At 48.3% G+C, this 16,786-nt stretch overlaps 1 protein-coding gene across 3 annotated transcripts in view; it reads left to right on the forward strand.

Annotated features, from left to right (window-relative positions):
• Nucleotides 1–16,786, forward strand: part of MED14 (mediator complex subunit 14) — a 1,095,522-nt gene that overhangs the window by 768,498 nt on the left and 310,238 nt on the right. For all 3 annotated transcript variants that reach the window (XM_086934128.1, XM_086934129.1, XM_086934130.1), the window contains exon 22: nucleotides 13,772–13,924. In XM_086934128.1, coding sequence (XP_086790254.1) covers nucleotides 13,772–13,924 — 153 coding nt within the window. The remainder of the gene's footprint in view (nucleotides 1–13,771; nucleotides 13,925–16,786) is intronic.

Consider the following 16,786-nt stretch of genomic DNA (forward strand, 5'->3'; position numbering starts at 1 on the left):
AGCACAGCCCAAGTCGTCTGTAAGTGTACCTATGCAGTGGATGATTCTACCACAGGATAACATTACCACATCAAGGCTCATCCCTTAAATTTGACAGCTGTGATTTTCTTCAGTTTTTTCCTGTGAAAATTAATGATCTCTAAAGTGCTTACCTGATTCCGATGACCTTGGTGTCTAAAATCATATAAAAATCTGTTATTATTTTCCAAATTCCACTTTGAGTGTGTCTCTCATGTTTTGACTTTGTGTGTACACCAAATGCTTAACACTACCCTCTGATAAGCCTAAACTGCTCTCCCACACTACCAGAAAGAAGGCATTTGGATTATCAATTTAAGCCCTGTTAGCCAATAAGGGTCGTCTGGCCTTTCTATGTAGTGTACCACACTACATAAAAAGCCAGCTTCCTACACACACATTCACAAAGCTCTATTGCTTTGATAGCCTGGTCCGGTGAGGGAGATACTTTGCCTGTTCAATCCTGCAAGACTTTTTGGTCTGAATTTTTCCAGAGACCCACCACCTGGGAAGGTACTGCTATGGTGGCTGTTCACTAGGTGAGGAATCTGTGGTTCGAAGTATCCAGCAGAGAAACAAGTTACATACTTTTGGTAACGCTATATCTGAAAGAGACTATTATGTTCGAGGCATATGAGCTGCAGATCCTACATTTAGCAATAGATCGCCACCTGGTGTTGGGCTCGGATGATTGCAGGTTGTTGTTGTCTTCTTGGAAGAAGTCTTTTGTAGTCACGAGATAGGTGACTCCTCCCTTGGACAATACTGCGCATGGTCATCGACTCCATCCTCAGATTGTTTTTTTCCGCCACTGGGTTCGGTTGAAAGTTTTCCGCTCCGGCTAGAAAAAGACTTTTTCTACTTTTCCGAAGCGAGAAACTTCAAACAAACTTCTTTCGACATCGAACACGTTTTCGACATCACCAGCTACATTCCGGTGCGTCGACGTGGGCCGTTGGGCCCGTCGGCGCGGGACGTTGGGCCAACCGGCGCCGTGCGGGCTACGCCTCATGGAAAGAACTCCATTCAAGAGATGCCCGGTATGTCGAGCAAAATTCCCTCATAGCGACCATCATGAGATTTGCCACCTTTGTCTCTCGCCAGAACACGACGAGTCGACCTGCACAGCCTGTGCCTCCTTCCGATCGAAGAAAACAATTCGAGATCGGAGGGCCCGTCGACACGAAATGAGAAGATCAACACCAGCACCGGAGGTCATCTTTGAAGAGGAGATCGTCGAAGAAGACGTTTCCGAGGACGAATATCCAATCGAAGATATCTCCGAGGACGAGGCTCCACTCGGTGCAGAGGACTCGCTTGATCTCCATATAATATCGGGGGCAGAGGATTCGGACGATTCGATCCAGTCTCGACAACCCGTAAGTACATCTGCCCCTGCACGACAGACATTACCCAAACAGAAGCCAACGGTCAGCACTCCGCCCATGGGGCCCAGTCGAGAAAGACATTTACCCTCTAACGTCCCGCCTTCGGGCCCGGCTACGAGGAAAGACAGTACGCCTTCCGGTGCCTCGGCACTGAAAAAACACCATGTGCCAGTCACACCTCCTCCATTGGCACCAAAACGTTCTTCGGCACGGAAGGATTCGTCGGCACCGAACATAAAAAACCCTTCGGCGCCCAAAGACAAGGACACTTCGGCACCCGTACTGGCGCCAAAGACAAAAACTGTACCAAACCCGAAAGCTTCAACTCCGAAACCTTCCGGTTCAAAAAACAATGAGGGGAAGCCAATTTCCGGCGCCACAGGACCAGCAAAACCTGTCTCCACGCCGAAACCTTTAACACCGGTACCGAAGACCCCAGATAAGGATAAAAAACATTCGGCTCCGAAAACATTGCCAAAAGACTCAAGTACTCCTCATAAGGCTAAAAGTACTAAACAACCTCTATCGGCTCCAAAAAGATCGACGCCGAAAAAGGTTATAGAAGAGGAAGAACTGTTTAAACTAGATCATAGACAGAAAAAAGTCCATATTAATCCAAAAACTGGACATGTGGAAGCAATTCCTTATAAGAAGAGACCAGCAGACACACCACTTACACCTGTGGTCCCTGCCAAAAAGGACTGTGCACCTTCCCCAATGCACCCTTCCTCTCCTTCACCTTCTTCTTCTCCTGTTAATCCATATGTACAACCTACAACTTCTCCTGTTCACTCTCCTGCATCACCACACCACACTGATGAGGAGTATGATTTGGGGGGGGGGGGGGATGATGTTCCAGAAACACATACATACCTCTTAGATGAGGATGCCAACACAGAATACCCTAAGGATGATGAGGATGCATATCATTTTTCACCAAATAATGAACCAGACATCCCTGATCCTCAGTACTACCCAACAAAACCTTCCCCTACAGAGGACAGTGTTGGTTTTAATCATTTGTTAAACAGAGCTGCACTTTACCATGGGGTTCCAATGCACTCTGATGACATTGAGGAGGACTTCTTGTTAGACACTTTCGAACAGTCACAAAGGTCTACTCAAATATTACCAATGATTAAGGGAGTCATAAAACATGCTCCAGAAATTTTTAAAGATCCAGTAAGGTGTAGGGTGTTAAATCCTAGAATCGAGAAAAAGTATAGGCCAGCACCAGCTGATCCAGTATACATTAAGGGTCATCTGCCACTAGACTCCTTGGTGGTGTCTAATGCACGAAAAAGGGCCAATTCTCATACTTCTGGGGACACACCCCCGCCTGACAAAGAGTCCAAGATCATTGATGCGTCAGGGAAACGAATTGCAGCACAAGCAACAAACATATGGCGCATAGAAAATACACAGGCTTTACTCTCACGCTACAACAGGGCCCATTACGATCAACTAGAAAAGTTAATGGAACACCGACCAGATCAACACAAGGATCTAGCAGCGGAACTTTAACGAGAAGGCAAATTAATTTCAAATGCCTCAATTAAATGTACACTAGATGTAGCTGACACAGCATCCAGAGCAGTAAACACTAGTGTTATTCTCAGACGTCACACGTGGTTACGCATCTCAGGTTTTAAACCAGAGGTACAAACTACCATTCTAAACCAGCCCTTTAATCAGAACCAATTGTTCGGGCCGGAGGTAGATAATACATTGGAAAAGATGAAAAAAGACACAGATACCGCTAAGTCTATGGGGGCGTTACAATACACCCAAGCTAGATGTTCCTTTCGCCGCTCCTCTTATAGAGGAGGCTCCTAGCAGACTGGCGCAGAGACAACATCATCTTTTAAAACACACACGCAGACCTCCTCTAATAGAGGATTTTTTAGAGGAGGATACAGAGGCAATAACAACAAGGGAAGAGGTAGAGGTAGTAACACCAACCGCTCCTCTTCCGCTCCTAAACAATGACTTCCCTCTGCCTCCCCTACAGCACTCCACTCCTGTGGGGGGCAGACTTTCATAGTTCCTACCTGTCTGGAACTCCATCACAACAGACAGGTGGGTAAGACAGATTATCCAACATGGCTACTGCCTAGAACTCACAGCAACCCCCCCCCCCCCCCCCCAAACATACCACCCAGGCAGCGTCCAATGTCTACAGAACACATAACTCTGCTTCAACAGGAAGTTATAGCACTCCTACAAAAAGATGCTATTCAAGTAGTTCCATTAGAAGAACAAGGAACAGGAGTCTACTTCCTGTACTTCCTAATTCCAAAGAAAGACAGGACTTTAAGACCAATTCTCGACCTCAGGCCAGTCAATCACTACATTCAATCAGATCATTATCACATGATCACTTTACAACAGGTACTCCCATTACTACAACAGGGAGATTTTCTGTCCACACTAGACCTAAAGGGCGCCTATTTTCACATTCCAATACATCCTGCTCACAGGAAGTATTTAAGGTTTGTCATACAAGGAAAACACTATCAGTTCAAAGTCCTTCAATTCGGGGTTACAACAGCACCACGAGTGTTTACAAAGTGCTTAGCAGTAGTGGCAGCACATCTCAGAAGACAACAAATACATGTCTTCCCCTACCTAGACGACTGGCTCATAAAGGCAAGATCGTACAACCAATGTGCACAACACACAAAGCAAACAATTCAAACACTGCACAACTTGGGGTTTACGATAAACTACACCAAGTCGCACCTAGAGCCTTCGCACGTTCATCAATATCTAGGAGCTACTATAAACACATCAGAAGCTCAAGCCTATCCCAGTCAAGCCAGGATTCAAAGTATTCAGAACTTAGTCTCCCTTTTTCAATGCCAACACTCTCTACAAGCCAGAGGGTTCATGAAACTAATAGGGATGATGGCATCTTGCATCTTCATAGTTCCCCACGCAAGACTGCAAATGCGTCCACTACAGGAATGTCTAGCACAACAGTGGAATCAGGCTCAAGGTCAGCTCACAGACCTGGTGTTGGTGGATAGCCGTACATATCGCTCTCTACAATGGTGGAACACCAAAAATTTGACAAGGGGACGGCTGTTCCTAGAACCTGTTCCACAAGTAGTGCTCACGACAGACGCATCCCTCACAGGATGGGGAGCCCATCTACTACATTATACCACACAGGGTCAGTGGAACAATCAACAAAAACAGTTCCACATCAACCACCTAGAGCTGCTAGCAATTTTCCTAGCACTCAGAACGTTTCAAGTACAAATCCAAAACAGAGCTGTCTTAGTCCGGACGGACAATATGACAGCTATGTACTACATACAAAAACAGGGGGGGACACACTCTCTTCAACTGTCCCAACTTGCACAGAACATTTGGAGATGGGCCATTCCTCAAAACATACATCTGACAGTGGAACACCTTCCAGGGATCCACAACCAGATAGCAGATCTGTTAAGTCGTCAATCACAACAGATTCACGAATGGGAGTTGCAACCACAAGTACTTCAACCATTCTTTCAAATGTGGGGGCATCCACAAATAGACCTGTTTGCCACCCACGAGAACTCAAAATGCCCAACCTTCGCCGCCAGGTTTCCACACCCACGGTCGGAGGGGAATACAATATGGATGAATTGGTCAGGCAGATTTGCGTACGCTTTTCCGCCTCTCCCACTCATCCCACTAGTAGTACGTAAGCTCAGACAACAGTCCCTCAAACTGATACTAGTGGCCCCTACATGGGCACGTCAACCGTGGTTCACCACGCTACTAGATCTCTCAATGGTTCCACATCAGAAATTACAGCTCACGCCGTCCCTGTTAACACAGAACCATGGAGAAATAAGACACCCAGAACCAAGTCAACTGAATTTGGCGATCTGGCTCCAGAAGTCCTAGAGTTTGGTTACTTAAACCTACCACCAGACTGTATGGATATAATTAAAGAAGCTAGAAGACCCACTACCAGAGCATGCTATGCTGCTAAGTGGAAACGTTTTGCAATATACTGAAACAACAATCACATTGATCCTTTGTATGTTTCCATCCAAAATATCATTTGCTACCTTCTACATTTACAAAGGTCCAATTTGGCTTACTCTTCCATATGCCTGCATCTAGCAGCTATTGCAGCATATTTACAAAATAGACATCATCTATCTCTATTTAGAGTACCTGCAATAAAAGCATTTATGGAAGGATTAAAAAGGATAATCCCACCCAGGTTACCACCTGCTCCAGTATGGAACCTAAATGTAGTCCTTACAAGACTCATGGGATCCCCTTTTGAACCGTTACATAAATGTGAACTACAATTTTTAACATGGAAAACTGCTTTCCTTGTTGCGTCATGTTGCCTGAATGACATCTCTGTATCTACTTAGACGCCGCCCCTGCACGCTGACATCAATTCTTTCTTCTTCCACGCCAGCCGGCGCAGATCAGGAGAGAGCGGTACACTTAGTCTTTTTTGATTGGAGTTTTTTCTACTTTTTTTTCCCCCGAGTCTTTCAACTCCTGGTGCAAGGGACGTCACATCGACGGACCGGCTTCATACTTTATGGCTCCTGTCACAAGTGATGTCGGTCATGGACTGACATCTGGTGCGCCTCTGGTGCCTTGAGTGCAACTTTGACCCGAAGTCGTGCTCCGACTGCCGGGCCATGTACCTGAAGTCTTTGCAGGAGCAGTCCCAAATGCTTCTCACGGTCCTGGTCATGAGGGAGGTCACGGGACCGGTCGCGGAGTTTCCACCATTACTCCACTTCGAAGTCTTCATCTTCGGGTAAGTTGCAGCACAAGAAGAAGGCAAAGAAGCACCGTTGCGATGCGGTATGCGGAAGGTAGTCCGGCTCTTCCCATGGAGCCTGTTGGGTAGGCTCCAAGTTTCCCTCTCTTCCCGGGCGCCAGGAGGACCCCAGCCCAACTTCGTAGCTTTTACGAAGCCCTCCACTCCATCTCTGGGCAGCCCAACCCCGCCAGCGCGCCTTCGTGGCTCGCACACTCAGCTGGGGGTTCTAGGCCTTCGATGCCGGGGGCTTCAACGCCGCAAGGCCCCCAGGGATCCAGGTCTGGATACGGATTGGCACCGGTCGACCTTGCTACACCTCCTCTGGCACCAAATCCATTGGTGAAACCTCCGCCCCCTCCGACGCTGGTTGTCTCTCCAACCGGCGTTGACCAGGGTTGACTGACGCCCGTACCAGGGCCGACTGGTACTTTTGTACCTTTGTTCTATCCTGGTGTTCCTTATTGCCCTGAGTGGCAGCCAGAGGAGGGTGAGGAGGACTCGAAGGGGTCTCTTGACCCTCTAGCAGACCAGCTGGAAGAGTCGGACTGAAAAAGAGGAACTGGGCGAGGCCAGTGGTCTGGATACATCCTCTGACCTCGGTGTGCTTTCTCCCCCACACCATGGCTACAGAGGAGGAAGCCTCCTACTATGTGGTGTTGCATAGTGCAGCTGAGGCCTTGGGCCTTGAGCTACCTACAGTGACAGTCGGGACTAATCTCCTGACTGAGGTGCTTCAACCAGCAGCAGCCTCTTAGGAGCCCCTGCTGCCGTTAAATGAGGCCCTCACAGACATCCTTCTGGACACCAGGCCCAGCACAGGGGCTTATGATTGCCCAATGCCACCGCCTAGCCCGGGGTGACCCCAATTTCCTCTCCGAACACACCTGAGAGCTTGGTGGCCCAAGCCTCAACATCCAAAGGTGCGTTCCCTACTGCTCCCCCTGATAGGGAATCCAAAAAGCTGGATCATTTTGGGAAGATGTTTTCTTCCGCCAGCTTAGGACTGCGGTCAGTGAACACTGCATGTCTCTTGGGCCGTTACACCTACTCTGTGTGGGAAACGGTTGCGCAGGTGCTGCCACAGTACCCGGAGGAGGTCCGGTCCGTACTCTCCGGTGCAGTCGTTGAAGGGAGGGATGCAGCAAAGTTCGCTGTGGGATGAACACTGCCGGCTCGCTAGGCAGGACGATTTAAACGTCTGTAGCCCTGAGACACTATGCCTGGCTGAGGTCCACTGGCTTCTCGGGCGATGTCCAATCGACTCTTTTGGGCATGCCCTTTGATGGCCGTTGCTTGTTTGGCTGCAAAGCGGACAATGCTCTCTTGTGCTTCAAGGACTCTAGGGCTACAGCCAGATCCTTGGGCCTTGCTACCATCTCCCGCCTCACGCAATCTGCTTTTCGCCCCTTTTGTGGTTACGGAAGAGATGCCCCACCACGTTCTGCCCAGAGCCACATGCCTGCGCAGTCTGTCCAGCCTCTGCGGTGCCGAGGACGTGGGACCCACCGTCATCGGTCTGGGGGCCAGCGGTCGTGCCAGTCCACCAGTGCCCCCTCTGCAGCAGCCTCCAAACCTTCCTAGTCTGACTTTTCAGGCCCACCAGATGCCAGTGGGCAGCAGGATCCGCCATCACCTCCTCCACTGGCACATCACGTCTGACAGGTGGGTTTGCAGATAGTCCAAAGGGGCTACTCCCTCCCCATAGAGACTACTCCTCCCTCCATGCCACCTGCATTCCATCGCATGTCGGAGGATCACCTGGTCCTTCTCCATCAGGAAGTCGCGGCTCTCTTGGCCAAGGAAGCCATCGAGCAAGTCCCTATGCCAGAAGAAGGTTGTGGCTGCTACTTCCACTACTTTATGGTGCCCCCAAGGACAAAGGCCTGCGTCCTATCTTGAACCTCAGGGACCGCTCCGGAAGGAGAAGTTCAAAATGTTGACATTAGCTCAGGTCCTGTCTGCCCTTGACCCTGAAGACTGGATGGCGGCATTGGACTTGCAGGACGCTTATTTCCACATCCCCGTCCTGCCGGCTCACAGGCATTACCTTCGGTTCACGGTAGGCCACGACCATTTTCAGTTTACTGTGCTCCCCTTTGGCCTTACCAGCGCCCCTAGCGTGTTCACGAAAGTGATGGCGGTCGTTGCAGCTCATCTGCGCAGATCATGGGTTCCAATTTTCCCCTATCTCGACGACTGGTTGTTGAAGGCGAGCTCGCCCCAGGTTGTCGTCGCCCATCTCCACACTACAGCGGACCTCCAGCATTCGCTGGGGTTCACAGTCGACTTGCCGAAGTCGCACCTGCACCCTTCTCAGGGGCTCCTTTTCATTGGAGCAGTTCTGGACACAGAGCAGTTTTGGGCCTATCCTCCCAAACAGCGAGTCCGGGATATTCGAGCTATGATACTGATGTTCCAGCGTCTATCACGGATTTCGGTGCAGATGAACCTGAGGCTGCTGGGCCTCATGGCCTCCTGCATCCTGCTGGTGGATCATGCCAGGTGGCATGTGCGGGCTCTGCAGTGGTACCTGAAGTTCCAGTGGGCGCAGCATCAGGGGAATCTGTCCAATGTCATCCAGTTCTCAGCGGGGTCTGCACATCAGTTGCAGTGGTGGCTCACAAACCAGGAATGGGTCAATAGCAGATACCTCTCCCTTTCCCAACCAGATTTCTCAGTGTTGACAGATGCATCACTCATGGGATCGGGCGGCCACATGGGTGAGGCGGAGATCAGAGGCATTCCTTCCTTCTGTCAAAGGTAGAGTAGTGCATATATTTCACCACCCTCACCACCTCCTTATCCTCCTCTAAGGAGCTTTTTAAGGTGGTAGATTCACTCATAACCCTTCAATTCCCTGACCCCGTAACAGCGTCCCAAGAGCTCTGCAACAACATCGCCTCTTTCTTTCAGACCAAAATATCCGATATACATTCAGCTCTGGAACGTCAAAAATCACTCATGAACGGGCCCCCCTCCCCAGGGCCTATTGACCTCGTCCCGACAGCATCATCCTTCAGGAGTACCTTAGACTCTTTTCCCCCTCTCTCTTGTGACACTCTTGACTGCCTACTTAACAAAACCAAGTCTGGCTCTCCTCTTGATGAATGTCCCCTAAGGATCCGCAAACAATGCAGAGCTACTTTTCTGCTGCCTCTGGTCGACATTATGAACAGAGCCATGAGAGACGGGGTCTTTCCCACGCAATGGAAAAGAGCGGTGGTAAGACCTCTCCTGAAGAAAGCTACCCTGGACCCATCAGTTCTAAAAAACTTCCGACCAATCTCCCTTCTCCCTGCCCCAGCAAAGATGCTAGAGGCGCACCTCAATTTCCATCTTACCGCCTTTATCGAAAGTTCGGACTGTCTCGATCTCTCCCAACATGGTTTCAGGAGGGATCACAGCACTGAGTCTGCCCTCACCATAGTGTTGGACAACATACGCACACGGGTGGATGAGGGCCAGACCACCCTCCTGATCCTTCTAGATCTGACAGCGGCTTTCGATACCCATTCCCCCTCAATACTAACAACTCGTCTGAGGGAGATTGGGGTAAAGGGTGCTGCCCTGTATCTTCTCACGTCCTTTCTCTTCCATCGAGAACAAAGAGTGAAGCTGGGGGACTATATATCTCCATCCCTTCCTGTGCAATGTGGGTTCCCTCAGGGGTCGGCTTTAAGTCCGACCCTCTTTAATATCTACGTGACCCCACTTGCCAGGCTGATCAGATCTTACGGGATGGAGATAATTTCCTATGCTGGCAATACCCAGATCCTGGTCTCTCTCTCCCACGCTAGCGCTCCTACTGCCTCCAATTTTAGATCTTGCATGGAGGCAGTCGGCAAGTGGATGATAACAAACTCGCTTAAACTAAATGGAGAGAAGACAGAGGTGATGGTGTTCGGAGGGAAAGAGGAAATTTGGTCGCCTAGCTGGTGGCCAGAGTCACTGGGAGCCTGCCCCACCCCCACCATCTCTGCTAAGAATCTGGGGGTCATGATTGACCCCGCCCTGGACATGAGCAAGCAGATTAGTCGTACCATCTCCACCTGCTGGGGCATGATTCATATCCTGAGAAGAATTAGGAATTACCTTTCCCTCCAGGCCAGGAAACAACTAGCAGTTGCTTTAATAGGCTCTAGGATTGACTACTGTAATGCCTTGTATGCGGGCCTGAAAAAGGGCCTACTGCAACGCCTACAGGTAGTCCAAAATGCCGCTGCCAGGTTCGTCCTGGACCTCCCCAAACGCTCCTCAGCCACAGCAGCTAGAAAGCTGCTACACTGGCTGCCCGTAGAGGCCCGGATCCATTTTAAGATATTGTGCCTTACATACAAGGCTCTGGCTAGAAACAGCCCTTCTGGTCTAAGCTCCATCCTGTCCCGCTATCTCCCCACCAGAAACCTTCGATCTTCCGGGAGACTTCTGTTAACGACCCCTCGTTTCAGGAGAGCGAAATGGGGTGGTAAGGCCTTCTCCACCTTGGCCCCTACCTGGTGGAATGCTCTTCCTCTGGAAATAAGATCTCTGCCCACCTTTCAGGCTTTTAAAAAGGCTCTGAAAACTCACCTTTTTACGCAAGCGTACATGTAGCACAGCAGCATTCTTCTTTTTTGACCTCTTTCTGTTAGGCGCCTTGATACCTGCGGGTCATTGTCTGCGCATTATAAATTTTAATCATTCATTCATTCATGCAGGTATTCACAGGCAACACCACCACCAAGTGGTATTGCAACAAATAGGGCAGTGTGTGGTCGTGGACCCTCTGTTAGGAGGCCCTTTGTCTCTGGAAGTGGCTGGAACATCATTGCATGTCCCTGGTGGTTCAATACCTGGCAGGTACTATGAACACCAGGGTGGACTAACTCAGTCGCCGGTGTTTAATGGATAACAAATGACGTCTTCACTCGGAGGTGGTGCAAGGTCTCTTTCAGCAGTGGGGAGAGCCTTGGTTATATCTATTCGCCACTAAAGAGAGCGTACAATGTCAACATTCTGCTAGTTGGAATTTCCAAGGTGGCACTCGCTAGGTAACTCTTTTTGTTAGGAGTGGAGTTGCGGTCTTCTATATGCCTTTCCGCCTATACCACTTCTGCCCAGAATGCTAAAGATCAAGCGCGACCGGGCCCAAGTCATTCTTGTGGCTCTGGACTGGGCACGAAGCGTCTGGTATCCCGAGCTCTTGAACATGGCCATCGATCCTCCGATCATACTGTCCCTTCAGGAGGATCTTCTGTCGCAACATCAGGGGACGGTCCTCCACCCGAACCTGTCCAGCCTCCACCTCCTTGCGTTGAGTTTGAGCAGCAACAGTTTACAGCCTTCGACCCTCCTCCTGAAGTCTGTAATGTTATCTTGGCAGCCAGGCGTCCCTCTACTAAAACAGTATACTCCTGTAGATGTAACAGATTTGTTGCATGGTGCGCAGCAAAGGCCGTGGATCCCCTTTCTGCCCCTACTCTGAGGTTCTCCTCTTCCTGCTTTCTTTGGTCCTGCAGTGCTCTGCTCTGGGCACCCTCAAGGGCTATCTTTCTACCATTTCGTCCTTTCTTCGCCTTCCTGATCAGCCTTCTCTTTTCAAGTTCCCTATTTTAAATTGTTTCCTTAAGGGCATTACTCACCTGTTTCCTCCTATTCCTTTCGTAATGCCCCAGTGGGATTTGAACCTTGTTCTGACTTACCTTATGTGCGTTCCCTATGAGCCACTACATAATAGTCCTCTCAGACTCTTGACCTTAAAGACTCCTTTTCTGGTTGCCGTCACCTCTGCTCGCAGGGTGAGTGGGCTTCAGGCTCTTTCTTCTGAACCTCCTTTCCTTGCTGTTCATCCACACAAGGTTGTCCTTCGAACTCGACCTTCTATACTTCCCTATGTGGTTACCTCTTTCCACATAGGACAGATCATCACTTTGCCCACCTTGCTCCCGCTCCCGCATCCTTCCAAAGAGGAGGAGAGGCTCCACCGTCTGGATCCAAAACGTGCGCTTTCATTTTATCTGGATGGCACAAAACATTTCTGGGCGGATGATCAGCTCTTTGTTGGCTATGTGAGCGCCAAGAAAGGTCGGGCCGTGCAAAATACGAATAATCTCGAAATGGGTCGTTCTTTGCATTAAAATGTATTATTCCTTGGCCAAAAAGGAACCTCCAGTAGTGTTGCGGCAGCCACTACTGCTATGGGACGTGGAGTACCCCTTCATGACATCTGCTAGGCAGCCACGTGGGCTTCATTGCACATGTTCACTAAATATTACTGCCTGGACAGCCAAGTCTGGAGAGATGGCTTCTTTGGCCGCTCCTCTCTTCAAGACTTCCTGGTGTGAACTTGGTTCGCAGACCCACCACCGGGGTTTGGTATTGCTGGGGTATCTATTCTAAGGTAAGGAATCCATAACTAATAGTCTCTTTAAGATGAACAAGTTACTTACCTTCAGTGACAATATATCTGTAAGAGACATATATTAGTTATAGATTCCTTACCGCCTCACCCATCCTCCCCGTTCTGCGAACTGACTTCTAGAGTAAGTGACTCCCTTTGAGGGCCCTAGTTTTGTGTACCAGTGGTCAGTGTCTTGCATGGCTCTGCACTTCTGGCATGTAATGTCGTGTAATGAACTGACGTCAGCGTGCAGGGGCGTCGTCTAAGAACATACCGAGACGTCATTCTGGCGATCACAACGCCAGCGATGAACGGGGAGTCGACCGACGCGCAGGGGTACAGCTGAAGAAAAATTCTCCGGATCCAATCTGACACCTGGGGGTAATTCTAAGGTAAGGAATCCATAACTAATATATTTCTCTTACAGATATATCATTACCGAAGGTAAATAACTTGTTCTTCAGGTGGATACACTATCTAACAGCAGATTCCTCACTGACCCACCTGCCTCCTGTCCTGTGGAATGGACTGTTCTCACCTAAAAAGATCCTAAATTTAGAGATGTGCACACTGTTTACTCTGATCAGTATTGGATCTGAACAGAGTTAAGCGAGATGTGGACACCAGCACACAAAGATGATTGCTATGTGTGGCTCCAACGTCATTCCTTGTGCAGGACAGATTTGATGAGGAGACGCACAACTCCACCTACTGGAGTGCAAGGGAATTAATGAGAAGTCTCAGAGCCCAGTCTGTGGCCTGAGGCTGTTCAAGGGGTGAGGAATGTGCAGTTACACAAAGTATTCACTAGACTGTGCATTACCAATGGTAACTTGTTTATCTATGCCAAAGTTTGAAACTTATAAATAACATTAATTTATATTTTTCCCTGTTAATTATACTTTGGTATTTTGTTACTGTGCAATGCATTTTATATGAACTGGAATAACCCAAACTGTGATTCAAGAAGGTGAAAATATGAAAAATGTGCCCACCACTGGAAACTACTATTACAAGTCTATAGTTTTCTTTTATGATTTGCAGCTCAACCTTTGGAAATACACTTAAGTGGAAAAACTGGTTCACTGTGGGATGAAAACTGATGAATACTTGTTTACTAACGATTACTTGCAGCATATGTTTCATTGTTCTGGCTCTTCATCGATTTTAATACTTTTTTTAATCTGTACGCAGACCTTTCTAAACATGTTTGTGGACAGTAATCAGGATCCACGAAGAAGCTCTATAAATGAGGATGACAATCCTCCTTCTCCCATTGGAGGAGATATGATGGACTCCTTGTTATCACAATTTCAGCAACAACCACAAGCTCAGTCACAGCAACAGGTATTCCAGTTGATTAATAGTACTTGGTGGGAAGTATTTGGTTAAAATAAGAAATACACATTGATTCTTTTTTCCCAAATATGTTGGTAGGCTAACCTGTTGTTTTGAGCATGATTTAAGTAATTCTAAGAACTTTTCAATGATATTATACTTTTATACTTTCATCTTAGGAACCCATCCTATGTTGTTTCTTGGTAAACAGCAGTATTAACGAAAATGTAAGAGGAATCTTTGTTTGCTTTACCAGTATCATACATTGTAGAACAATGTGTGCAAGAGACTGCTCTTCCTTATTCCCTAGTTTCCATCATATTTCTCCAAATTGGTACAACACACAACAATATGTAGACCCAGATTCACAAAAGGAATTTTTTTTGTAAACCTTTTTATTCAAGTTTTGCACAACAAATCAAAACATTCTCCATTAAATCATGTTCAATCACAGTGCCCGCATTTTTCTTTACAATGATTTCTATTGGTTATGCGAATAATCAGTTCGTCCCATCTCATCATATTTGCATCAGTCATTTGTTTTCTACCTCCTCCCACCCAGTTATAGTGTCGTCTATCTGGACCAAGTATTGTCCCTTTTACCTCCATCATCCCGGGCTAGTGTCTGGGCTAGATTCTGTTTGCGGTGGTTCGCATATGTAACCACAAAAAAAGAAACTTTACACACTAAATAGTTTGATCATTGCTGATATGCACACCTGCCACTTGATTCATGCTGTGTATTTGCAGTCAAGATCTGATGGTAGGAGCAAGGCGTAGAAGTAAACTGGACAGGAAATTTCTCAAAGTAGAAAAAGATCACGTGCGAAAACAAACATTAATCATTAGTGACTGAGAGGGAAATTATGACTTGATCATTGTAGGAAATCCTCCATTTCTGCATGGTTACCCCGTATTTTTCCCCTTTTGGTCGCCCTTATATTTGTTACTGTTGTTGGAACTCTGTGCACTTTACTCCTTGAAACCAGTAGTAAACGGCCTGGACTCCCTCTTTAAAGATGGTTGAATTGGCATGCTTCTAACTGGTATATTTAACTCGCCTATAAGTACCTAATACATGGTACAAGGTGTATGAGGACCTTCACGTTAATGCCACTAGGGCACTGCAGCACCTATTTTGCCATCCACTGTTTTATAATACAGCCACGCATGCCTAAACCACTCATGCCTGAACAACGCGGTCTGAACCACGACTGCGTCTTTACCACGCATACCTTTACCATAAATTTTGTTTCAAAGGCGTGATTGCTAAAGGGATATGTGTGGTAAAGTGCACACCCATACCCGCCACCCGGTGCCCTATCACCCAATACTCCAGCCCTGCAATCCACCCCGCCCCAGGCCTTAAAACTACCCCGACTCCAACCCTGAGCCCTAAAACCCAGCCCCTGCTCAAAAAGCTACCTCAACAACAGCCCCCTTGCCCTGAGCAATAAAACTGACCCCAGCCCTGAGAACTGCCCCAGCCCCACCCCACCCTGAACCCTAAATCCCAGCCTTAAAACTACCCCAACCACTGTAGGGAAGTGCCAAGCCTCCAAACACTGCCTGTTGAATAGGTAGGTCACCACTCCAGCAGGCCTCACAGCCTTTAGGCAGGGTGCACTAAACCCCAGGTGAGGGCATAGCTTCTGGAGCAATTGGCCCCTACAGTGTCTGAGTCCATTCTTAGACATTGTAAGTGCAGTGAAGTGCATATTGAGTACATGGGCTGAGAGTTTGTCATTAAGTATTCCACAGCTCTATAATGGCTTTACTGAATTCTTATTTTGGTATAAAATTTCTCTGCATAATAAACCCACACTGATGCCAGTGCTGGATTTGTTATCAGATGCGCTTAGAGGACATCTTAGAGATGCCCCCTGAAAAACAAACAACTCAGACGTATCCAGCTGACTGATCTGCACCAGCCTGCCTCACCCACAAATGTTTCAGACCCCCTGAGGTCAGATCCTTGTGCTCTTGTGGGTCAGAATTAAAGCCTGCTCCGGGTGAAGATGCTTCACACCTACCCCCGAGTAGCAACTGTCAGGGCGGTGAGCCTCAAAGACTTCCTGCCTTTTGTTACACTAGCCAGGGCCTCTCCAGCTTGAGTAGTTGCCAGCCCTCCTACTTTTGGCAGCAAGGCCGGTGGAAAAATTAGTAGTCTGGAGAGGTGTGTTCCCTGTCTGCAAGGACTGCCACTAAGGTTAGCTGAGCTGAAATGACCCCCTTTTTTTAAAATCCTTTTGAATTGAAGGATTTTAGCCATTCGGGTTAGGGGATGCCCCCTCCCCAAAGGGAGGGAACATACAAAGGGTGTAGGCACCCTAAACGGCAAGTGGCCCATTGACTACCATCACCCAGCACCTGTCACACCCCTAAATTCAGTATTTAATACAACTCCTGAACTTTGATCCTGAGATTCCTGCAACCTAGAAGAAGGCAGATGAAGATGCCATGCAGCAAAGCCTGAAGAAGATGACTGACTTGGCCCCAACCCGACCAGCCTGCCTCCAGCTTAAAGAACCTGCAAAGAAGATGATTCCTGTCTTGTAGCCAGCAATTTCCAGATCCCCGAGGAAGACTACCCACTCTTCAACAAAGACCAAATCTCCCGAGGACCGCGACCCTTTCCTGAAGAATCGAACTAAAAAGGCTAAGGATCCACCTGGAACTACGATACTGCCCACTCTGCGCTTGACGCCCTGGGCCCGAGTCTGAGTGGCTTACCAAGTTAATGAAGTCTCCCCAGCGATACAGACTTAGTCTCCACTGATGGCTGACCTCTCGACTCCACGGAAACGCCTGCAGCCTTTTCGCAAAGGGTCCCCCTGACCACGACTGGTTCTGGTAAAGAAAATCTGACAA

This window comes from Lissotriton vulgaris, chromosome 8, assembly GCF_964263255.1.
Source record: "Lissotriton vulgaris chromosome 8, aLisVul1.2, whole genome shotgun sequence".
NCBI lineage: Eukaryota > Metazoa > Chordata > Amphibia > Caudata > Salamandridae > Lissotriton > Lissotriton vulgaris.